Source organism: Piliocolobus tephrosceles, chromosome 18, assembly GCF_002776525.5.
Source record: "Piliocolobus tephrosceles isolate RC106 chromosome 18, ASM277652v3, whole genome shotgun sequence".
In the NCBI taxonomy this organism is placed as follows: Eukaryota; Metazoa; Chordata; class Mammalia; order Primates; family Cercopithecidae; genus Piliocolobus; species Piliocolobus tephrosceles.
In genome coordinates this window covers 69710185-69734840 of record NC_045451.1, presented here as the reverse complement: position 1 = coordinate 69734840, position 24656 = coordinate 69710185, and the positions used below count along the sequence as shown (strand labels likewise).

At 38.5% G+C, this 24656-nt stretch overlaps 1 protein-coding gene across 7 annotated transcripts in view; it reads right to left on the bottom strand.

Moving 5' to 3' along the window:
• The window catches only part of NDUFV2 (NADH:ubiquinone oxidoreductase core subunit V2), a 36561-nt gene that overhangs the window by 7245 nt on the left and 4660 nt on the right, over window positions 1-24656 (bottom strand). For 3 of the 7 annotated variants that reach the window (XM_023228406.3, XM_026456007.1, XM_026456008.2), the window contains exons 2-7: window positions 12036-12101; window positions 10250-10312; window positions 10048-10164; window positions 6216-6384; window positions 3492-3601; window positions 1595-1671 (exon numbers count right to left, since the gene is read on the bottom strand). In XM_023228406.3, coding sequence (XP_023084174.2) covers window positions 1595-1671; window positions 3492-3601; window positions 6216-6384; window positions 10048-10164; window positions 10250-10312; window positions 12036-12101 — 602 coding nt within the window. Of the gene's footprint in view, window positions 1-1594; window positions 1672-3491; window positions 3602-6215; window positions 6385-10047; window positions 10165-10249; window positions 10313-12035; window positions 12102-22922; window positions 23057-23615; window positions 23765-24656 lie in introns of those variants that run through there. The other 4 variants (XM_026456005.1, XM_026456003.2, XM_023228407.3 and 1 more) reach the window with 4 other exon arrangements.

The window sequence follows — 24656 nt, the reverse complement described above, 5'->3', positions numbered from 1 at the left end:
ATTCTATAGGCTCAGGGTGTTAAGAATAGTATGTGTTTCTTAGAAAAGAAAGTAATGGTCAACAGGGGTCAGCTAACATTTACTAAACTTAAGTTATCCTGAATCGACCTCATTTTCTCATTAAGTAGGGTATTAGTAGTAGTTTTAACAAACTATAGAACCACTCATACCCTCTTAGTAATTCTACTTCAGGGAATTGTTATTTATAATAAAGCTTAAGAAAAATATTTTAAAATGGGAGTAAGAGCACATCACAGCTGTTTTAAAACATTAGAATACCGTATGGACATCAAAACCTCCAAATGTGCTGAGGGAAGAAAAAATTTATATATATATAAACACAAAAAATTTGAGGGATTATGACTAAAACCATGCAAACATTTGCTAGTATTAAGAGAGGATTTTGAATGATTTAACACTTATATATGGAATAAGGGTTTGTTTAAAAGTAAAAGTTCAAGTTCATAACTGAAAGGAAAGTAATTAATATAACACAAGTATGGAACAGGAGCGACCTGGATAAACAGTGAATAGAAAAAGATCTATGTATTATGAAGTGCAGTTAATTGCATAATGTCTCTGAAGTAGGAGTTGATGTAATTAGGCAAAATTATTACAAGCATAACGTCTGGAACAAAGGAGGCAGTCCCATAATGCTCTGTGCTGCTCAGTATATATCTCAAACTACCATGATTAGGCTGGGCGTGGTGGCTCACGCCTGTAATCCCAGCACTTTGAGAGGCCAAAGTGGGCAGATCACGAGGTCAGGAGGTCAGGAGATCGGAGACCATCCTGGCTAATACGGTGAAACCCCATCCCTACTAAAAATACAAAAAATAAGCCGGACGTGGTGGCAGATGCCTGTAATCAACAGCTACTCGGGAGCCTGAGGCAGGGGAATCGCTTCTACCTGTGAGGCGGAGCTTGCAGTGAGCCGGGATGGTGCCACTGCGCCATTGTACTCCAAACTGGGTGACAGAGTGAGACACCGTCTCAAAATATTTAAAAAACATATATGATTAAGCATCACATTAAAGTATTAAAGTCACTAGCCAACTAGCATCACATTAAAGTATTAAAGTCACTAGCCAACTATAAAACCCACAGAGGAGGGAGACCAAAGCTATGTCATATGAGAAAAACAATGAAACAATGGTGGATATTCCATCTGAGAAAAAGATATGGGGAAGACAGGGTAGCTATGTCAAATAACTGAAGACCTGTCATTTGGAAGAGGTACTAAAATTACCTTTTGTTGATTCAAAGGGCAGAATTGCATTTTGAGGTAGAAATTAAGAGGGAGATAGTCTTTGGGTCAATCTTCTATCAGTATGAACTTTTAAATAATGGCATCGATTTCTATTTGTAGTAAAATTTCCTTCTCTATAAATATTCAGATAGGTATCAGATGATTATCAGACACAGTTTTAGAAAAAAAAAAATTCTTGCTGTAGATGACATTCATACAGATAATACTATCCAAAGCTCCTGCCAATTCCTATGAACTTAAGGTATAAAATTTTTTAAATTAAGTTTATGTGAAAGATTAATTTAGGTGAGCCACTAAAACTTCTTATATATAAATAAAGCATACCTTGGCCCAGGTTTTGGGATTTTGCCAGCCTTGAGCTCATCAATAATTTCTTCAATATCCTTAGGTGTCAAATCCTCCTGGAAAAAAAATTAACAATAGTCATATTGAAATTACTTTCTTTTATATCAATATATTTATAGAGACAAGGTCTCACTATGTTGCCCAGGCTGGTCTCCAACTCCTGGGCTTACGCAATCCTGCCTCAGCCTCCCAAAGTGCTGGGATTATAGGCGTGAACCACCACACCTGGCACAAAATTACTTTCTACTGCTGAAATCTATAAATCCCTAATGCCAGTTATTTTATTGTCTGTCTCAGCTTACAAGATAGTTACCAAGGCATCAACAATTAAGTAACTCCTATATATAGTACACACTGCTAAATATAATACGCAACAAGACCTGCAGCTGAGGAGGCAATACAGAATATTGCTTTGAATTGAAACATATTTGCATTTGAGTTCTGGCTCTATCACTTACTAGCTAGTAATCTTGGACAAGTTACCCAGCCTCCTCAAGTTTGTTTGTTTACTTGTAAACCTAATTCAGCATGTTTTTGAGGATTTACTAAAGGTACATACTAAATAAATGCTGCATTCTTGAAGAAACAGTAAGGTACAAAGTAGCTGTAGTAACTTGTTAACTAGATGCCTAATATCTATCCCTAAAGATCTAACTACTGCTAAGTGAAAGAATATCTATCTCAGACAAATCTGTCTACAGGCTACTCTATTTAGACTTAACAATGCTTCACACAAAGCCTTGACTGTCTAATTCCTATTTAAATCAAGAAATAAGTACCCAGAGGCCAAATTCTCAAGGAAAACCAAAGAAAAAAAGTGGAACATCAAGCAAATTTGGCTTCAAGGTTTCAAAGCTTAGAGGGGCAAGGGGCAAGGGGCAAGGGGCAAGGGACCCAGCCAGCCCCAGAGAGTCTAACAGAAGACCATATAAGCTACACAAGTTAAGGTCCCAAAAAGCTTTAACCTCAGTATAAGGGTAAACTATCCCTCAGAGAAAACTGCTAGTCTGGAACCTTTCACACCAGAGGAACAGAGGCCTAGGGTATAAGGAGAGGGGCTTTTCTGGGGCCAGCAGTAGTGCCAGGAGCAAGAGAGAAAGCAAATCCCTTCTTAAAGAAAATCTACCTTAAGTACAGTCCCTCCAAAATTTCCATAAACAAATTTCTAAGAAATATGAGCTAACAAGGTATCTTGAATAAAATGGTGATATAATTAGGGTAGCAAGCAATTTTTAAAGAAATAACTAGAAAATGCCATATATATGGATATTAAGAACATTTTTAGAAACTTACAGGTCAAAGGAATCGAAATGAAAAACTTAAAAAAAAAATAGAAACAATCAAAAACAAGAAAGACCACAAAACTTGTGGGATTCAACTGCAGTACTCAGAGGTATGACACCATCTCTATAAAAATGTTTTTAAAAGTCATATAACGTATTAGTATGGCTGCATACATATACAGACACAATTTATGATAATGATAAAAGATATCTCTGGGATAAAAGGAAAAGAAAAAGATTTGGGATGGAGTATTTCACCTGTATCTGTAGCTTATTTCTACAAATGATGATGATAATATCTGAAGTAAAATGTGGCAAAATATTACTCTTAAGTCCTGATAGTTGGCTACACAAGGATTATTTTCTGTACTTATATCCAAATGATATTTTTCATAATCTAAAGTTTTAAAATTTGTCTTCTGAAGTTAAATGCAAAAATATTTAAAGAATTTTTTAAAACCTGGATATTTATGGTAACCATTTCTTCTAAATGAGTAATTCAGAAACCAACATCTAAAGACACAAGATCAAATATTTAAAATATTTCAAATATGAATCATACAACTTTAACTTATATTACATGAAATACTCACATAGTAATTGTCATTTATTTGAACCATTGGTGCGTTCACACAGGCCCCTAAACATTCCACTTCTATAAGAGTGAAAAGTTTGTCAGGTGTAGTCTCCCCAACCTTTATTCCTAAAAATATAAACAAACACTCTAAGGACCAGGTTATATTTTAATAGTGATTTGGTTTAAAAAAAAAAAAAAAAAAGAACAATTTTTACAGAGGTATATTAAAAGTTTAAGACTATTACGTTTTTTAAAAAGAGGCCAGGCACGGTGGCTCACGCCTGTAATCCCAGCACTTTGGGAGGCTGAGGCAGGCGGATCACGAGGTCAGGAGATCGAGACCATCCTAGCTAACACGGTGAAACCCCGTCTCTACTAAAAAAACAAAAAATTAGTCAGGCGTGGTGGTGGGCACCTATAGTCTCAGCTACTCAGGAGGCTGAGGCAGGAGAATGGCGTGAACCCGGGAGGCGGAGCTTGCAGTGAGCTGAGATCCTGCCACTGCACTCCAGCCTGGGAGACAAAGCGAGACTCCATCTCCCCGCAAAAAAAAAAAAAAAAAAAAAAAAGTTTTTTAAAAAGAAAAACCTCCTAGGCCAAGTGCAGTGAGTGGCTCATGCCTATAATCCCAGCACTTTCGGACGCGGTGGTGGGAGGATGGCTTGAGCCCAGGAATTTGAGACCAGTCTGGGCAACACAGGGAGACCCAGCTCTACAAAAAAATTAAAAATTGGCTGGGTGTGGTGATGCACCACACCCAGCTGGTCTGTAGTCCCAGCTACTCAAGAAGCTGAGGCAGGAGGATTGCTTGAGGCTGGGAGGTTGAGGCTGCAGTGAGTCATGACTGTGCTACTGTACTCCAGCCTGGGTGACAGAGCAAGACTCTCAAAAAAAACAAAAACAAAAAACAAAAACAAAAACAAAAAAAACCAAAGGAAAAAAACTCTTTATGTAATTTTAACATTCAAGGAAGTTTTTAGTGGACTTGTTCTTTTAAAAGCAATCAAATTTCAGAGGACACAGTGTTTGCTGTTATATAGCAGTGCATCAGGCTGTATTATTTTCATTTTGATTGTAATAATTAAACTACTAAAATCACAGTCACATTATCAGATTTGGCAACGACTCAGAAAACTTCTAACGTCAAAGATTATTAAGGGATATGAAGAAAATGGGTAGTCTCATACATTTACGGAAGGCTTTTGGGAAAAATACAGCAAAGTCTGACCCTACAATTCTACTTCTTGTAAACAATCTCAGTATACAACAGGACAAGTATGCAAAGATTTGTGTACATCAAAGTAATTGTGACAGAAAAATGAGGCAGGCCAAGCATGGTGGCTCACACCTGTGATCCCAGCAGTTGGCAGGCCAAGGTGGGAGGACTGCCTGAGGCCAGGATTTCACAACCAGCCTGGGCAACATAGCAAGACCCCTCTCTACAAAAACCAATTAGCTGGGCTTGGCAGCATGCACCCATAGCTCCAGCTACTTAGGAGGGTGAGGTAAAAGATCACTTGATCTTTTAAATGCAAAAATGTTTAAAGAATTTTTTAAAACCTGGATATTTATGGTAATTGGAGGCTGCAGTGAGCCATGATTGAGCCACTGCATTCCAGTCTGGTGACAAAGTGAGACCTCAACTCAAAAAAAAAACAGAAAAAAAAAATGAGGCAGACATATATATTGTGCTGTAGAAATACAGCCAAAATAGCCGGCCGCGGTGGCTCAAGCCTGTAATCCCAGCACTTTGGGAGGCCGAGACGGGCGGATCACGAGGTCAGGAGATCGAGACCATCCTGGCTAACATGGTGAAACCCCGTCTCTACTAAAAATACAAAAAACTAGCCGGGCGAGGTGGCGGGCGCCTGTAGTCCCAGCTACTCGGGAGGCTGAGGCAGGAGAATGGCGTAAACCCGGGAGGCAGAGTTTGCAGTGAGCTGAGATCCGGCCACTGCACTCCAGCTCGGGCGACAGAGCAAGACTCCATCTCAAAAAAAAAAAAAAGAAATACAGCCAAAATAAAGTCTAAAAAACAAGCATACATATAGTACATTTATATATTTAATAATTAAAATGATATAAAATTTACAACTAATATATCCAATTGTTATCAGGATTTATACCTTGATGGTTTTAGGGGTGGAGGTTTTGAGCCAACTTCAGCTTTCTGTTTTATATATTTCAGTACCACCCAGCTATTTTTACAACATACACGTACTTTATATTCAATAACAAAATAGTACTTCATTTGACATATATACTTAGAAGTGTAGCAATAGCAGTTTTGTAGGGGAAAGTGCCCGTTTACTTTTAAAATGCTACTATAGTAACATCTGTTTCAAATTTCCCTTCCCAAAGCATTCTTACTATGCTTTTATCTTATTTGTTCCATGACTTCTTTAGAAGAATATGAGGACAATAATGGGTCACTTTTCAATATACCACATACTGTCACAGAATAATAAGTGAAACAATTTTCTAAGTGAAACAATCTTCTAAACAACGAATATTTTATAACTTCTAGAAGCATTTCAAACATACTGATTAAAAATGAAAAGATTAAAAACTCAGCTTTAAGAACCGAGGAAGAATACCAAATAGGAAGAAATAAAGATGTGGAAACACAGATCCAATAAGATGGCAGAAGTTGGAAATTTTAGATAGAAATGTATCAAATCTAGAGAGACAATTCTACTTTGATAATTTATCAATGTTACAAATATCATGTATTCCCTACCAAGCTTTTTCTGAATGGCCTCCAGTATGCTGTCAGAGTTTCGAAGCATGCAGGGTGTAGTAGTGCAGACCTGAATGTGATACTTTCCAACTGGCTTTCGATTATACATTGTATAAAAAGTTGCTACTTCATATACTCTCATTGGAGGTACTTGTAAAACTTCTGCAACCTAAAATATTAGGACATTTAAAAATAAGATAATTACAATGTTAGTAATGGAGCTTTAATTATGTTGTACAAAGTATAATTTCAATATTGGCTCAATTTGGTAAAAACAGAAAAGTTCTTCAAGAGCAGAAAACATACTTGTCTTGGGTAACTGGGAGATATAAATTCTTCAATTTTTGCAGACAATGTACTTACACTTAAACCATACAGAGCCCAAAAGTTAATGGAGTTAACACAACTTCCTCCTTCTACCCTACTTCTCACCTCTGTACAAGGATATTCTTTTTCTCTAAATCTTTAAGTCTTTCACTATTAAGATTTTCTACTTTGATCAAAACTCACATTTTGTAATCTGTCTAAATGGCAAAAAATTGATGGCCAAACCCCAATAAAGGAAGCAATTAGATTTTTAAAACCCTCACCAATTTTTTTCAAAAAAGCCTACATACAAATGGTACAGCAACAGAAAAAAAGGTTAAAAATCAAAGCTCACTAACTGGCCCATATTTTAAATATGTAAACTCAAAATTTTATAACTCTACATATATGTATACACATATTATCATACTTACACAATCACACACTCTTCTCCCACAATAGTCCAAAACACTACTTCTATTTCACATCACAATACTCTTTTGAAAGTTGGATCATATAATCTAGTACTTCCTAACCCTTCACATCAAGACATTAATAGAAAACAATTGTCTTGACATTCTGGTGTTCAGAACTAAGGGGATCACCAACTCAGCATGCTTTTCTTAGGGCAAGTCTGTTAGGGAAAACAAGGCTTTCTAGCTGTTTGCCAGGGCTGGTCCTTGTCTATCACAATTTATAATTCTGTCTACAACTTTCTAGGTGACCTATTATCATTAAGACTTACTATCTGGCATTCTTAGAAATTATACATATATCCATATTCTGATATAAAAGAAGAGTGGGCATTTCAGACAAGTATGTTGAACTTTCTCATACTAGGAATTCTAAAGGAAATGTATTCTCAAAAGACATCTAATCATGGCTCACTTGTGACAGATAAAGTAGTTGTGCTATTTCATTCGGCAGTTCTAAATCAAGGATGTATCCCCGAATCTGTGGAGCTCTCTATCAAAATGTACATGCTGGAACCCTACCAAAGGAGTAATTTAATAAATCTAGAATGAGACCCTGGCTAATTTGAAAAGGCTCCTTCCTGGAATTCTGCACATCTCCCTACACCTTAGTGATGGTTAAATATTAAGCTTCTGGATATTTTTTGTTGTAAGGTTGGGTGTTTCATGGGTTGGGGGGAGGGGCAGTAACATTAAAATACAAGTACCAAATGTAAAGTGTGAAGAATCTTGAGTCTATTCCCTATACCCTACACTTCCTGCCTTTTCCCCACACAAATTCAACCCTAAATATAATAGGACAATATATAGATACATATTTTTTAAGAGATAGGGTCTCACCATCTTGCCCAGGCTGGTCTTAAACTCCTGAGCTCAAGCAATCCTCCCACATCAGCATCCCAAGTACCTGGGACTACAGGTGTGCACCACCATGCCTGTCTTATTTTTTAAATGTTTTTTTTTTTTTTTTTAAAGGCGGAGTCTCGCTCTGTCGCCCAGGCTGGAGTGCAGTGGCCAGATCTCGGCTCACTGCAAACTCCGCCTCCCGGGTTCACGCCATTCTCCTGCCTCAGCCTCCCGAGTAGCTGGGACTACAGGCGCCCGCCACCTCATCCGGCTAGTTTTTTGTATTTTTTAGTAGAGACGGGGTTTCACTGTGTTAGCCAGGATGGTTTCGATCTCCTGACCTCGTGATCCGCCCGTCTCGGCCTCACAAAGTGCTGGGATTACAGGCTTGAGCCACTGCGCCCGGCCATTTTTTAAATGTTTTTACTTTCAGTTTCTTATTTATTTTTAGTTTGCTCTGTTAACGTGCCACTCAGCAAGATTTCCAACAGGCTTACCATTATTAAAAACATGATGTTTTCAAAATAATTAGAAAATTATAATTAGAAACATTATAAAGTTGGCTATTTTAATTTTTAAAAAACGTTAAGTAACTTCTCAAGAAATATATAATTTATATATATAAATTATATAAATAATTTAATAAATAAATTTAATATATAAATAACCACCTATGTTTAGTCAGGATAGTAACTCACTAAACTTGCTTTATAATATTTTTCATAGGGAAAAAAATACCAAGGATCCACACAGTGTTATAATACTATACAATGCAATAAAAGATCAATAAACTAAATCTAAAATTTGCATTTAGGATCCTATTAGATAAATTGAGGATATTCCCATTCTCTTAGAAAGATGATAGTCTAGCCTAACAGTTATAACAAAATGAAGTTTAGAAAGTGGTAAGAATGAAGTACAACAAAATCTCTATTATAGTCGGTCAAGTAGAAAATGAATTGATTTAGAAATAAATTTAGTCCTAGTACTACCGCTTAGAAATCATAATGTAATAGGCCGGGCGCAGTGGCTCATGCCTGTAATCCCAGCACTTTGGGAGGCCGAGGCGGGCAGATCACAAGGTCAGGAGATCAAGACCATCCTGGCTAACACGATGAAACCCCGTCTCTACTAAAAATACAAAAAACTAGCCGGGTGAGGTGGGGGGCACCTGTAGTCCCAGCTACTCGGGAGGCTGAGGCAGGAGAATGGCGTGAACCCAGGAGGCGGAGCTTGCAGTGAGCCGAGATCGCTCCACTGCACTCCAGCCTGGATGACAGAGCGAGACTCCATCTCAAAAAATAAAATAAAATAAAATGAAATCATAACGTAATAATTGGAAGACATCTACCTAGTTCAAAACTTTCATTGCCAACGAGGAAGTTCAGAGAAAAATCAGGTGTCTTAGTTCTAAGTCAAAAATACTTTCCATTATATAACATGGCTTTAATAGTCATGTGATTCTCATCAGAATCAAACAGTATGTGGTTTATGTATGGCACTTTATACATGATATGCTATAATACATCACCATACAAATGTAGTTATTTATATTAATAGGATTAAATGATATGCTATAATACATCACCATACAAATGTAGTTATTTATGTTAATAGGATATGAATAAACTTGAAATTTGGATTACTGCTGAAAACTATTAGAAAAAATGAATCTTATATGAATAGAGTAACTTCGTATAAAATGGGTCATCCACAGCATTTCTATAGATCGTTGATTCCAAAGTAGCATAATCAAATTGTATAAACATCACATATTATACAGATTTTTCTGACAGCCTACAGCCAAAGATGTAAAATATTAAAAATCTTCATACTGTTGAGCAGATCTTTTTTTCTGTAATTCTAGTGTTTAAATATTACATTAATTTTCAGATATCTTGGTACTAAGTTATACACGTGGAATCTTTTATCTTTCCTATGACCATTTCCTTCAAAAGGAAAAGAAAAACACATACACCCTCTTTCACCATAATGCCTTCCCTATTTCCTGCAAGGTTAGAAATCACCTCTGTGCATTAAGGGAACGAACAAAAACACAAAGACAATTCAAGGAAACATACAAATGGCTAAAGGGCTCCAAAATCCTAGATTCTGACACTGGAGATGATCAGAGTAATTTCTATAAAAGGAAATTATCATACATAATCTCTTCTCTTTTGGAACTAAGGCAAAAATGAATCCAGTACCTTGTTCATAGCAGAGATGGGCAACCACCCATTCTGCCTTTGGGCTAAATCCAGGACTGGAAGAACAGCTGCTGCTTTATGGCCTTCTGGATAGTTTTTTACTATTGCCTCTATCCTCTGTGTAAAAGAAAGAACATCATTTTCTACATCTAGAAAATATTACCTATTTGGTAAATTAATTATAATGTTAATTTAGCCATACCTTATAGTTTTCTGGTGTGAAATCAAATGGAGTATCAGGGTTATTTTCAGGAGTATCTCTGTGCTACACAACAAAAAAAGTTTTTCAGAATTATCCGAATTCTCTCAAGTGTGAATAACACTGTACATTACTATACTATTACTTATTGTTTAATCTCTCCATTTTAATTCCAACATGATATATAGCACCCTATCCTTCCATCAAAAAGAATGACTAAACACACATTTGATGAGTATGATTACCAAAGTAAAGTTAGAATTTAAAATTTTACAAAGGACCATTTAAAGAATAAGAGAAGTACCTTTAGGAACAAAAAACCCAAACAACAAAAAGTATTATCCAGCTTCATCAGAGAATAAGATCTTCTGATAGAATTACCAAAACATTACCAATTATTGGAAGCCTTTATGAAATTAAAACACAAAATTTTAAATGTGAACATGTGTATTTTCCCAAAAGAGAGGGTATCAGATTGTCAAAGGAATCTGGGATCCAAAAGGGTTAAGATCCATTACTTTAGGAGGGTACAAAAGGACCATCTCAAAAAAAAAAAAAAAGAAAAAAAGCACCATCTCTTTCCCACGTTTTCCATAACAGCCAACAGCAAGAAGCTTTATTTCTTCTTAAAAGAGCAGAAGCAGGCCCCCTTCAAAAACTGACAAGAAATGGCATGTCAACAGGAAACCAAATGAGTCACACTGAGATTAACACTTACGATCAATTAATGTTATTTATGTGTGGTGAATACAGAAATGAATCTCTTGATATGTTAACTCTCAGAGTTCTGCTTTTTAAAGGACATAAACCGGCCGGGCGCAGTGGCTCAAGCCTGTAATCCCAGCACTTTGGGAGGCCGAGACGGGCGGATCACGAGGTCAGGAGATTGAGACCATCCTGGCCTACATGGTGAAACCCCGTCTCTACTAAAAAATACAAAAAACTAGCCGGGCGAGGTGGCGGGCGCCTGTAGTCCCAGCTACTCGGGAGGCTGAGGCAGGAGAATGGCGTAAACCCGGGAGGCGGAGCTTGCAGTGAGCTGAGATCTGGCCACTGCACTCCAGCCTGGGCGACAGAGCGAGACTCCGTCTCAAAAAAAAAATAAAAAAATAAAGGACATAAACCAAAAGAGGAAAGAAAACAGAAACTCTGGACAATGACCAATGACCTCAAATATGTGGCCAATTTGATGATTGATATGTAGCAGGAAGCTAATTCTTACACCACTTAACTCTAAATCATCACACAAGTCCACTATATTGCCTTTACACAAGAGTAATCCCTGAAAACTGCACCTTGTCAGAAAAGGGATATATAATATCTTATCCTTTCCAAATTGTGCAACTAATCTGGGGAGTTCATAGACTTCTATCTATAGTTAAAACTCCGGAAACTAAAAATATAAAGACCAGCTGCTAATCTAGTTACTACATTACTAAAACCCATGGGTTTCAAACTAGTGTCATTTGGGATTCAACAAGTTACAATCTTCAAACCCTCAGTAAGCCAACATGACTGAGAACCCAAAGTGTGATGAGAATCAGGTTAGCGTTCACCACAGTAATTTCACTAGAAATAAATTCTTATTCCCAGAGTTTTCCTGGTACTAATTTAAACTCATGAGGTTCAACTGGAACTACACGTCTTTTGAAATGTAGTAAATTCAATTAGCTATATGTAAATTCCCACAATTTTAGACAACGGTATTTAAGATATTTTGGATTTTTACAATGGATTTACCCAAATTTTCAAGTCTTTGCTTTCCAAAGAAATCTAAGTAATTACTTACCACAAATAAAGCTCCTCCAGCTCCATTTTGCATAGCTGTCTTATGTAAATTCCTTACATGTCTTCCCTAAAATTTAAAATTTTAAGGAAGTTTAGTAAATCACAGCCTTACAAATTTTTTCATAAAGAAATACTTTAGGATTCATAATTTAAAACAATGGAATCAACTTATAAAAGATCTTAAGAAATATGGTATACTACCCTACGCATCTCTATTTCAGGAGAGGTATTTTACAAATGGAGACTCAAAGGCAAGATTCACCCGCCTAACATTACACACACGAGTCAAATAGAACCAGGACAACCCAGATCTGCTGAGTTGTGTACCTTCCTGCCATGCTCTGCTGGCATGCATTTGGTGAATTAATGTACTATTAACTTCTTGACTTTCACTTTTGTCTGAATCAAGTTGGATGCCAGCTTTCACTTAGTGTGAACCTTCATAAACATGTTTTCATTCTGTACAAATGAGTCATATACTCTGTACAAATGAGTCAACTGTATCCTCCTTTTCAATCCTTTACTAAATTAGTTCTGAAACTCCAGCCGTAAAAAGTAGTTTCTGGCCGGGTGTAGTGGCTCATGCCTGTAATCCCAGCACTTTGGGAGGCTAAGGCAAGCAGATCACGAGGTCAAGAGATCGAGACCATCCTGGCCAACATGGTAAAACCCCGTCTCCACTAAAAACACAAAAATTAGCTGGGTGTGGTGGCACACACTGGTAGTCCCAGCTACTCAGGAGGCTGAGGCAGGAGAATCGCCTGAACCCGGGAGGCAGAGGATGCAGTGAGCCGAGATCACACCACCGCACTCCAGCCTAAGCAACAAAGCAAGGCTCCGTCTCGGGGGAAAAAAAAACAGTAGTTTCAGAAAGCTATTTATGATGCTATGCAGACTGACAATGTTCAGTTGCTTTGGAAGGAATCTGATTATTCTCTTAGCTGCATTTCATTTCTCTTTGCCCTCTTGCTCCTACCCTTCACTCCTACCCTGTCCCCCACCCCAAGTAATTCAACTACTGTTCTGGATTCCTCCAATTGCTGAGTTCTGCTAACCACAGACAGCAGAACACTGGGTTAAACCAAGCATGGAACTAGCAAAGAGTTGGACAATTCAAAGGCAAACATAGAAGAAAGTAAACGGAGTAATGTAACACAATAGTATATTTAACTTTTCCCTAGGTCCAAATGGTATTTCAGTTGAAGAAATATTAATAAATAAGTTTACATGAAACATCTGCTTTAATTAAGACAAGACTAAGGTACACGATGTGAGACAGGTACAAAAGATGGGAGTGGTAAATACCAGTTTTGGGATAATTGGGAGGCAGGGAGGGATGCAGTCAGAGAGAGGTGCACAGGGGGCTTCGAGTGTGTTGGTTTTGTTTTGAAAAATTAACTGAAACTAAAATTTAGAAGACAGTCACTGTCATCTTAGCTCTGAAAATTTTTTTAATCTAATAACAATTTTTGAGTAACATCAGTGAGTTACTTAACTAAATCCTGAGAGAAAAGACTGTATATTTGTAATAAAGGAAGGATTAATTTTAAGAGGAGGGAAAGTATTCAATCTTCTCTTTAATTTCTGAACACTAAAATTTTCTGTTTATTGGCTTTTTATCCACTCTTTGCAGGTTGTCCTCAGGGCTCAGTTCACGCTCCTATCTTCTATTCTCTATAAAGCCTTTGCCTCTGAGAACTCATCCGTTAACCCTACACTGATGAGTCTTAAATCTTGCACATGTTTGATGACAAGAGGCTAATAGCCTGAAGAGATCATAAATGCATTTAAAAAATGAAAAAAGTGAGTAAAGATCATGAACAAGTTTCACAGCATTCAAATTGCTTACTAGTAACTAAAAACATGCAATTTAAAATAACATTACTAGCTATCAAACTACCAAGCTTGGTAAAGATAGCATTCCATTCTGTTGAACATATAGAGAAATAAGCACACTTAAAAATTCATATTGCCTTTTAGAAAGCAAACTACCATGAAATATGGAAAGCATAAATATGTGTCCTTTTTCTTTTCTTTTTTTTTTTTTTGGGAGACAGAGTTTCATTCTTGTTGCCCAGGCTGGACTTCAATGGCATGATCTCAGCTCACTGCAACCTCCGCCTCCCGGGTTCAAGCGATTCTCCTACCTCAGCCTCCCGAGTAGCTGGGATTACAGGCATGTGCCACTCACTACGCCTGGATAATATTTTGTATTTTTAGTAGAGACGAGGTTTCTCCATGTTGGTCAGGCTGGTCTTGAACTCCCGACATCAGGTGATCTGCCCACCTCAGCCTCCCAAAGTGGTGGGATTACAAGCGTGAGCCACTGCACCCGGCCCCAAGTGTCCATTTTTTAACTTAGTAATTCTAACCTAGATATTTTTCCTATAGTACAAAATGAGGATAAAGCTTTACATGAAAACATGTTGTTCCTATCATGTTTATTGCAGCAAAAACACAACCTAAAAGCCCAATCTGAGCAGATTTTAACTGAATACTAATAATTCTGACACTCGAATGATATATAGCTAACAAAAATATTTTGTAAAAATAATCACATAGAAACTGGAATCAGAGTTAAATAAAACAAAAAAGCAAAAATGCATAAATTATCCCAATTTACAGACACTGAATAAAAGACTAGAAGGCCATAAATAATTCAAAGTGCTTATCTCTTATTACGATGTTAATGAAATAAGGGACTCTTATTTTATATTTATATTTTTCTCTATTTTCCAAATTTCCTATTAGCATGGATTAACTGGCCAAAAAAATCCTACTTAAAACACTCATCAGGTGTAAGAAAAACTTATCTCTATTGTAAAACCTATTTCTCCTTCTAACCTCCTTGTATATCAAATTAAATACCACCTAAATTAGCTTCCATTTTGGATTAATATTTGATCCCTTTCTCATTAATCCAGGATCTGTCATGCACTTTTATTTAAAATAAAAATATAGAGATAATCTCGAAAATTATTCTTTAGGCCCATGTTGCTACATATTGGAAAATCTATTCTGAGGCATTCTCTTGCTGACCTGTGAAACTCTGGATATGCACATGAGTTCACAGACATATTTCTAAAAGTGGTTTAAAGTCCAAATCGTTGAAGACAGACTACTGATTGAGAAGGGTCAAGATAAAGTAGCTAAATTCTAGGAAAAAAACAGACTTTCAGATTTTTTATAATTGTTGTTGAGAACTTGGGTTTAGATTACCATTCTGCCCCTTACTAACATCTGACCTTGCACAACTCACTTAATTTTTTTAAGCCTCAATTTCTGTACCTATAAAACAGGGTTATCTTCTCATTGGACTATTTTGAGATTTAAGTCAAGTTTCTCTGAAAGTACTATATAACCTGTAAAGCATTATAACCTGTTTAACTGACATAAAGATAAAACATTTAATAACTAAAAAAAAGATCCAAACAACTGCATTTTAAAAACTACACCTATTTTTAAAAATTGTGCTGTTAGTTGACTTTATCAAAGAGTTACTGTCAAACACAACCTACTGCCAATATTCTTGCATTTGCACATAATTATTTTTTCTTTATATCCACATATATAAGGCTTACAATTTTTCTAGTGAATTTATAATGTATTTGATGGTTAAAAAATCATCTACTTCTCCACTGAAATTAACTTATAAATTTCTTTTTTATTAAAGTGGGGAAGGAGGAAGAAATAGGCTGGTAGAAAGATTTCTGTGGGTCTCAGGTTTGTGCACATTTTGTGAGCAGCAGCGCTGAACAGCTTTTGTTTCAGACTATCTTTTCAATGATTTTTGTAGAGAATATCTTCTCCTGGGGCAAAAGCTGAGAGAGTTTTCTTACGGACAGGGTTTCCCCAAGCTCAAGGTCCCTTAGCTGTGATGCACAGCATTCACCTGGGCTGTTCCATTATCACTCCCGCTGTACCAGGACAAACCGCAGACGAAACCCCCAAGACACGGAGTTAAAGAAGGAAGGCTTTATTCAGCCGGGAGCTTCGGCAAGACTCACGTCTCCAATGACTGAGCTCGCCAAGCAAGCAATTCCTGTCCCTTTTAAGGGCTCACAACTCTAAGGGGGTCCGCGTGAGAGGGTCGTGATCAATTGAGCAAGCAGAGGGTACGTGACTCAGTGGGGGCTGCATGCACCGGTAATTAGAACGGAACAGAACAGGACAGGACAGGGATTTTCACAGTGCTTTTCTATACAATGTCTGTAATCTACAGACAATACAACCAATTAGGTCAGGGGTTGATCTTTACCAGGACCAGGGTGTGGCTCTGGGCTGTCTGCTTGTGGATTTATTTCATTTCTGCCTTTTAGTTTTTACTACTTCTTTCTTTGGAGGCAGAAATCGAGCATAAGACAATATGGGGGTGGTCTCCTCCCTTACCATTAGATATGAATGTCAGGGGGAACTAACATGAAGTTCACGCTGTCTACTGATCCAGGATGCTGCCCCCTGCCAGTATCCATGAAACTGAGGCAGGTTAACTTGTTAGCTTACAAATGGGGTAAAATTTCAGATCTGTCAAAATTCTTTTTAAGAAAGTCAATAAAATCTAGAAATGTGCCAGTTTCCATTTTTTACTGCTTTTTCTATCAAAATATCTCAACAGAGACATCATAAAAGAAACCAGTAACAGCTGCTGTCTCTAAGCAGAGGAATCAAGGATCTGGAGTGGGAAGAAAATCCAGTCTTTACTGCCAGGCAGAATATTAAGCACTTTACATGAAATACATCTCTTAATGCTCTCAAGAACCCTATGAAGTACACACTGTTATTATTCTGTTTTTACAAATGAGGAAACAGGCTCTGGAGCTGGGCTTTTAATTGTTATATTGTCTCTCCATATGTAGCGTATTTATGGAGTATTAGGTAACAGTGATACATCCCACCTTCAGAGGTATCAGAATGTGAAAGGTTAGGACGTGGGGTGTATCATGGGTTAACATATATGATATATGCAACATATATTTTTTATCATAATACATACTCTTGTATCCCTACTCTGTACTGTTATATATATATATATATACTATAATATGTAGCCTTGCTGACTGTTTGAATTTTTTGCCATTATATGTATTACATTTAAATTCTTAAAAACCAATGAAGGGCCCGGTACAGTGGCTCACACCTGTAATCCCAGCACTTTCGGAGGCCAAGGCAAGAGTGTCACTTGGGGTCAGGAGTTCAAGACCAGCCCAGCCAACGTGGTGAAACTGCATTTCTACCAAAAAATACAAAAATTAGCTGACTGTGGTGGTGCACACCCGTAGTCCCAGCTACTCAGGAGGGTGAGGTGGGAGAACTGCCTAAACCTGGGAGGTGAAAGTTGTAGTGAGCTGAGATCGTGCCACTGCACTCCAGTCTGGGTGACAAAGTAAGACCCTGTCTGAAAACAAAACAAACCAAAAAACCCAATGAAGTCTTCAGTTCTGTCCCTGTCTTACTATCACCACTATTTCAGACATTATTTCATGCCTGTACATTACTGTAAGTCTTCTAGCTGATCCCTTTGTCAATTCAAAACATCCTGTCTAATGTCACCAAACTAATCTTAAAAATACAATCCTTCTGGCCAGGCACAGTCTGTAATCCCAGCACTTTGGGAGGCCAAGGTGGGCGGATCACAAAGTCAGGAGTTTGAGATCAGCCTGGCCAATATGGTGAAACCCCATCTCTACTAAAAATACAAAAATCTGCAGCACGTGGTGGCACACACCTGTAGTCCCAGCTACTTGGGAGGCTGAGGCAGGAGAATTGCTTGAACCTGGAAGGTGGAGGCTGCAGTGAGCCGAGATCGAGCCACTGCACTCCAGCCTGGGCGACAGAGTGAGATTCTCTATCAAAAAAAAAAAAACAAACCCTTCTGATGTTGAGTGTGGTGTAAAAGACAACCAACACTAAACACGTTCTAGTATAGGAAGTGTCAATTTCAGCATTTCTAAAAAACACATTTTCCACATTCTAGCACTCTGAAGGTGGGATGTATCACTGTTATCTAATATTCCATAAATACCCTATGTATGGAGAGACAATATAGCAAAATGGCTAAAAGCTCAGCTCCAGAGCCTGTTTCCTCATTTATAAAAAGAGAAAAATGATGGCATGTACTTCACAGGGTTCTTGAGAGCGTTAAAAGATGTACTTCAGGCCGGACACAGTGGCTCACGCCTGTAATCCCATCACCTTAGGAGGCTGAGGCGGATGGATCACCTGAGTTCAGGAGTTCGAGACCAGTCCAGCCAACATGATGAGACCCCGTCCCTACTAAAAACACAAAAATTAGCTGGGCGTGGTGGCGCGTGCCTATAATCCCAGCTAACCAGGAGGCCGAGACAGGAGAATCGCTTGAACCCAAGAGGCAGACGTTGCAGTGAGCCTAGCACACGCCACAGCACTCCAGCCTGTGCAACAGGGTGAGACTCCGTCTTAGGGGAAAAAAAAATGTACTTAATGTAAAGTGCTTAATATTCTGCCTGGCAGATGGTAAGTACTATACTAGTGCTGGCTATCATTAGCTATTATTATTACAAGTACTACATGTCAGGCACTAAGCTTTTTATACATTATTTAATTCTTAAAGTTTCCTGCAAGGTGGGTATAATTTCCAGAAATTTAAACGAGTTATGAAAACTTCTCAAGGTTAGGTCACATCACTAATTATTGGCAGAAATTGTGTTCGATCCTAGGGCCACATGACTACAAAGGCCATGACCTTATTATTAGCCACTTGACTATCTGATGACATCAAAGCTTTAAAAGAACATAGTAAGTCTAAGAAACCAAGGAGTTTAAGGAAGAAAATCAGGCCTCCATATATACAGGCAGACAGATAAGAAATGAAAAGCCCTGCCTACTTGGCTTACAATGCTGCTGTTAAGAGAGAAAGATGCAAGTTATTCAATCTTTTTTTAATCCTTGCCAAGAACCCTTCTCTTCTATTCCTGCAAAAAACCTGAATGTATACACACTAGCATAACATTTGAGCAACTTAATTTCAAAGTATGAAGTCGACCTCTTCAAAATTGCGTTAAGGACTGAGATAATGTTTATAAAATAAAAGAAGCTGGCCAGACACGGTGGCTCATACCTATAATTCCAGAACTTTGGAAAGCCAAGCCCCGTAGATCGCTTGAAGCCAGGGGTTTGAAATCAATCTGGGCAACATGGTGAGACCCTGTCTCTACAAAAAATACAAAAATTAGCTAGGCATGGTGGCATATGCCTGCAGTCCCAGCTACCTAAGAGGCTGAGGTGGGAGCATCGCTTGAGCCCAAGAGGTTGAGGTTGAGGTCGCAGCGAGCCATGATCATGCCACTGTACTCAAGCCTGGGAGACAGAGTGAGATGCTGTCTTAAAAGAGTAGTAAGTAAACAAACAATAAAGGAAGAAGTAAACTAAATAGTGAAAATAAACCGATAAATCTTAGCGCTGTTTTTTTCAACTGGCACAAACTGTTACTCATCCCTATCAAGTTACAGGTGGCCTGAAAATGGCTTTGAAAATTGTTTTTTTATGTGTTTAAAGAATATCACCTATTTTACATTCATTGTAATGTCTATGTCAGACACTTTCAATACAGGAATAAAATATTAAAAGTTCTCATTAACATCTTTACACTACTTACTGGGCCATTTCAATTTTGTCTCACTTTGAAATAAAGAGGCATTCCAGAACCAGGCTTAAAACTGGAAAAAACAACTTAGCTATGCTGGAATGATTCAAAGAATAAGCTGAGTTCCCACCCATCCCCTTCTTTGACTACAGTCTAGTCTCTTCTCTAGAATCTGGCTTCTCATTGGACTCTGCAATGTCTACACCTCAAGAAATTCCAATTGAGTTCAATTGAAAATGCAAGTAACTTCCTTTTTTTAAGAAGAAGAGCATGGAACCAAGTAACTTTTTTAAGTAAATAAGATCATAGCCTAATATACAGCTGAAAATTAACAGTGGGTTTGAATTCTAGCTTATTTTTTTTTTTCAGTGTTTCAGAAGGAACAGAGATTTAAGCAGGCCAAAACAGTGGCTGCCTTTGCACTGGATTCAAGTAAACTTGAGTGCCTCTGTGTTAAGCTCTTCTACATACTTTTTTTCAATTCCTAAAAAGTCTGTAGTGAGTCATCATTTCCATTTTACATTTAGAGAAACTCAGGCTCAAAGACAGTAACTTGCCCCATACCACACATTTAGTGACAGCTGGATTTTGAGCCTAGGCTCTTTCAATCTAAGGACCCTGTGCTCTTTCTACCTGCCCTTCCCTTTCACTGTCACTGGCAACACCAACAACTCAAAATGACAAAAAGTAAAGTTTTATATTCTCCCCAAGAATAGGATTCCTTAATTGTTTTTTCATGGGCTCTACTCTTTTTCTGAATTTCTTCTGTTGTTCAAACAATACTACCATCCAACGAAGCTCACCTTTCAGTTCCATCAGACATTTGCATTACAGAAGGACCCATCCAGCTAAGAGAAGTTAAAAGGAGACTCAGAAGCCTTAAGACAAAACTGACAGAAGCAGTAATCTAATTAGAAAGACAAGACTAAGGTCAGGCAATTCAAAAACTCTTTTTTTTTCCTTTATCAAAGGCCAGCTAAAGCAAGGAATATATCTTTTAGACGATCCCTAATATTTACAGATTAAATCCACCAAGATGTGTATTTGCCTGTGCAAGAGTCACAGTGCACACGTGAAACTTCTCCGGTGAATCCAAAGTGGTCTGACGTCCCTCCCTCGGTGCTTTCCTCTCACTGTTCACATCATCTGCTGACTTGTTACCTACAGCCTTCCCCATTGCCAGTTCAAGCAAGAAACTGAAACCTCCTCAAAAAGTCAGCATCTGTAATACATTCATTCAGACTAAGCATTTTTACTTTAAAAAAAAAAAAAATCCTTGAGGCTGGGTGCAGTGGCTTATGCCTGTAATCCCAGCCATTTGAGAGGCCAAGGCAGGTGGATCACCTGAGGTCAGGAGTTTGAGACCAGCCTGGCCAACATGGTGAAACCCCATGTCTACTAAAAATACAAAAATTAGCCAGGCATGGTGGCATGTACCTTTAATCCCAGCTACTTGGGAGGCTGAGGCAGGAGAATCACTTGAACCCAGGAGGTTGCAGTGAGCCAAGATCACGCCACTGAACTCCAGCCTGGGGGACAGACTGAGACTGTCTCTCAAAAAAAAGAAAAAAAAAAAAAATTCCTGAAAAACAGAAGTTTTTCAGTGCATTTTATTTTAACAAAGTTGATGCTGGGTTAATAATTGTGAAATCTATTTCAAGGATAATCATAAATACAATGCTTACTCTATGTCAGATTTCATGGTATAAACTTTACAAATCTACACTATAATTCATTTAATCCTCTCAGCAAGCCTACCAAGTAGGTATTATTATCTTGTTTTACAGATAAGAAAATTAAGGCTCAAAGAAGGGGGGAAAACTTTCCCTAGATCACACAGCTAAATAAATGAAATGACACATACATTTTTTTCTGACTTAAGTACATGCCTTAACCACTAAAATTTAAGTTTTGCTGTATTTTCAGACAGACATAGGAGGACTTTTACAAACATCCTCCAAGTAAAATTCCATCAGTAACTTAGCTAAAAATGTTAATTCAGGTTAAAATGTAAGTAATTTTTACCATACTATGAGAGAATTAACAAATATAATTTGGCTAAATTTTATATTATAGAAAAGCTGCACAAACAGCCCAGGTATTACAGGCACTGTGCATTACAGATTAAGATAATATTAATGATTCCAGCCATCTTGACCATATATTAAAGAAAACATTCTTTAAAGATCTAAAATCCCACATGGATACAAGCAACAACCAATTGTTCTAAGGACAAGAATAATTTATAGAAATGAAATGCCCATCCAGTGGACCTGGGGTTCGGTCTCATCTCATGCACTTCACTGTCCTTGTATATGTAACTAGCTATACCTACGGCATTATCTCAACTTACACCTTCCACTCATCCATCATGACCAAGGTTAACCTCCTCCTCTTACCCCTTTAAAGCCCCTAAACCTCCATCTCTTTTCCCTAAGCAAAGTGAAATCATTTCCCTAGTCTGCTTACACTGGCACACCTTTTATTATTAGAGTGCCTATTAAATTTAAATCTTCACCATACATAGTGACTTCCCTTAGCAACTTCAATTGTTTGAGCAACTTCAGAAAGGTAGATTCAAAACAAAACAAAACAAAACAAAACAGGACTTGCAAATAAACCCAGCCCTTACTACTATGTGATCTTGGGCATTTACTTGTCCAGCGATCTTCATATATCTTACATATAAAACGGGGTAACACCTAGCAAAATATCCCACAGATAAAGCCACCTTCCCCCTAACCAAAATGTGTGTAAACTGTCTTTAATGTTTTGTTGAATGAAAGACATTTCCTACAACTGATTTATAACATGCTTCCTGAACTGATTCAAAAACTACTGACAAGGTTCCCCATTGGAAAATCAGACTGACTTTCACTTAATAGGTTATACACCATGGTCAATAGACTTATAATTTATTACTCAATGTACTGAGCACTAAGGTACTAAACAGTGCCCAAAGAGAAGGGAAAGCCAACTATTTATGACTTTGAAACGGAAACTGAGTTCGCGTCTCTAATAAAAAGGCCTACTGAACCTCACTGCATAAAGTTTGTTCATTCTCTCTCTCCTTAAACTGCTAATTTATGGCTATAGCAGGCAGAATAATGGTCTCCCAAAGATAACCACATCCTAATCCTGCAAACCTGTGAATATTAGTTTACACAACAAAGGAGAATCAAGGCTGCTAATCAGCCAACCTTAAAATAGGGAGATTATCCTAGATTATCTACCTGGGCCCAATGTCATCAATCACAGCATTCTTACCAAGTGGATGATTTGTAAGGAAGGATATGTGATGAATGCCAGAAGTAGCGTCAAAGTGACGTATGTAAGAACTCGACCTGCCTTTGCGGGGTTTGGAGATGAAAGAAGGGATCAAGAGCAGCAGCCTCTAGGAGCTGGAAAAGCCAAGAACAGAGATTCACCTGTAGAGCCTCCAAAAACGAATGAAGCTCGGCCTACACTTTAATTTTAGCCCACTGAGACCTGTGTCACTTTTAACCTACAGAACTGCACGGTAAAAAATGTGACTTTTTATGCCACAAAGTTTGTGGAAATTTGTTACAGCAGGAATAAAAAACTACATGTTTTGGGGTGTTTTTCCTACACTAACGTCTGCAGAGTCCTCTGAGCCACAATGGAGACACACTGGGAAATGACAAAATCAAGTTTAAGAATCTCTAACGGAGAGTGAGAGACTTCGGAGGACATGGCTCCCAGCGTGCCAGCGGCAGAGCCTGAATATCCTAAAGGCATCCGGGCCGTGCTGCAGGGGCCTCCCGGGGCCGGTAAAGGCACCCAGGCACCCAGATTGGCTGAAAACTTCTGTGTCTGCCATATGGCTACTGGGGACCTGCTGAGGGCCATGGTGGCTTCTGGCGCAGAGCGAGGAATAAAGCTGAAGGCAACTATGGATGCTGGGAAACTGGTGAGTGATGAAATGGTAGTGGAACTCACTGAGAAGAATTTGGAGACCCCCTTGTGCAAAAATGGTTTTCTTCTGGATGGCTTCCCTCGGACTGTGAGGCAGGCAGAAATGTTTGATGACCTCCTGGAGACGTGGAAAGAGAAGCTTGATTCTGTGACTGAATTCAGCATCCCAGACTCTGCTGATCCGAAGAATCACAGGAAGGCTGATTCACCCCAAGAGGGGCCGTTCCTACCATGAGGAGTTCAACCCTCCAAAAGAGCCCACGAAAGATGACATCACTGGGGAACCCTTGATTCGTCCATCAGATGATAACGAGAAGGCCTTGAAAATCCGCCTGCAAGCCTACCACACTGAAACCACCCCACTCATAGAGTACTACAGGAAACGGGGGATCCACTCTGCTATCGATGCATCCCAGACCCCTGATGTGTTCGCAAGCATCCTAGCAGCCTTCTCCAAAGCCACATCCTAGTATCAGAAGGCCAGGCGAGACTACACCACTGCTCATCACCCCGTGGCGTGATCCCTGCTCTTAGGTGCTGGGCAGAAGGGAAGAGTGGTCAGGGTGAGGATGGTGAGGGAGGGCTGGTGAGGGGCTCAGAGGAATACTGGGAACAACAGCAGTGTTATTGTAGTGTGGCAGTTTCTTTTATACATAGGTGGGAGTTTTTAAAGTGTAAGGGAAAAATTAATTTTTTTAAAAAACACCATGCTTGGAGGGTGGGGGTAGAAATAGAGAGATACAGTATTATTTCCAAGGAATCGGGTTTTCATTTACTCTGGACTGGTGAAAATATTTTTTAAAGCCAGTGCACTAAGACCTCAGCTTTTATCTCAGAACCCCATGGGTTCCAGACCGAGAGTACAGGAAATCAAATTGTTGTCCTGTGTGTCTATAGTTTGCAACAGGGAGGCTTTGATTACTGACCCTGGTTCCACACACTGTAAGATCAAAAAACCGTCTCCACATTTGAAAGAGATGTAAGGTGTATTCAGAGGGATGGTGGCTCAACAAATCAAGCAGACTGGAATCAAGGGGAGGGCGAAGGGGTGGAAGGGAAAGGGGG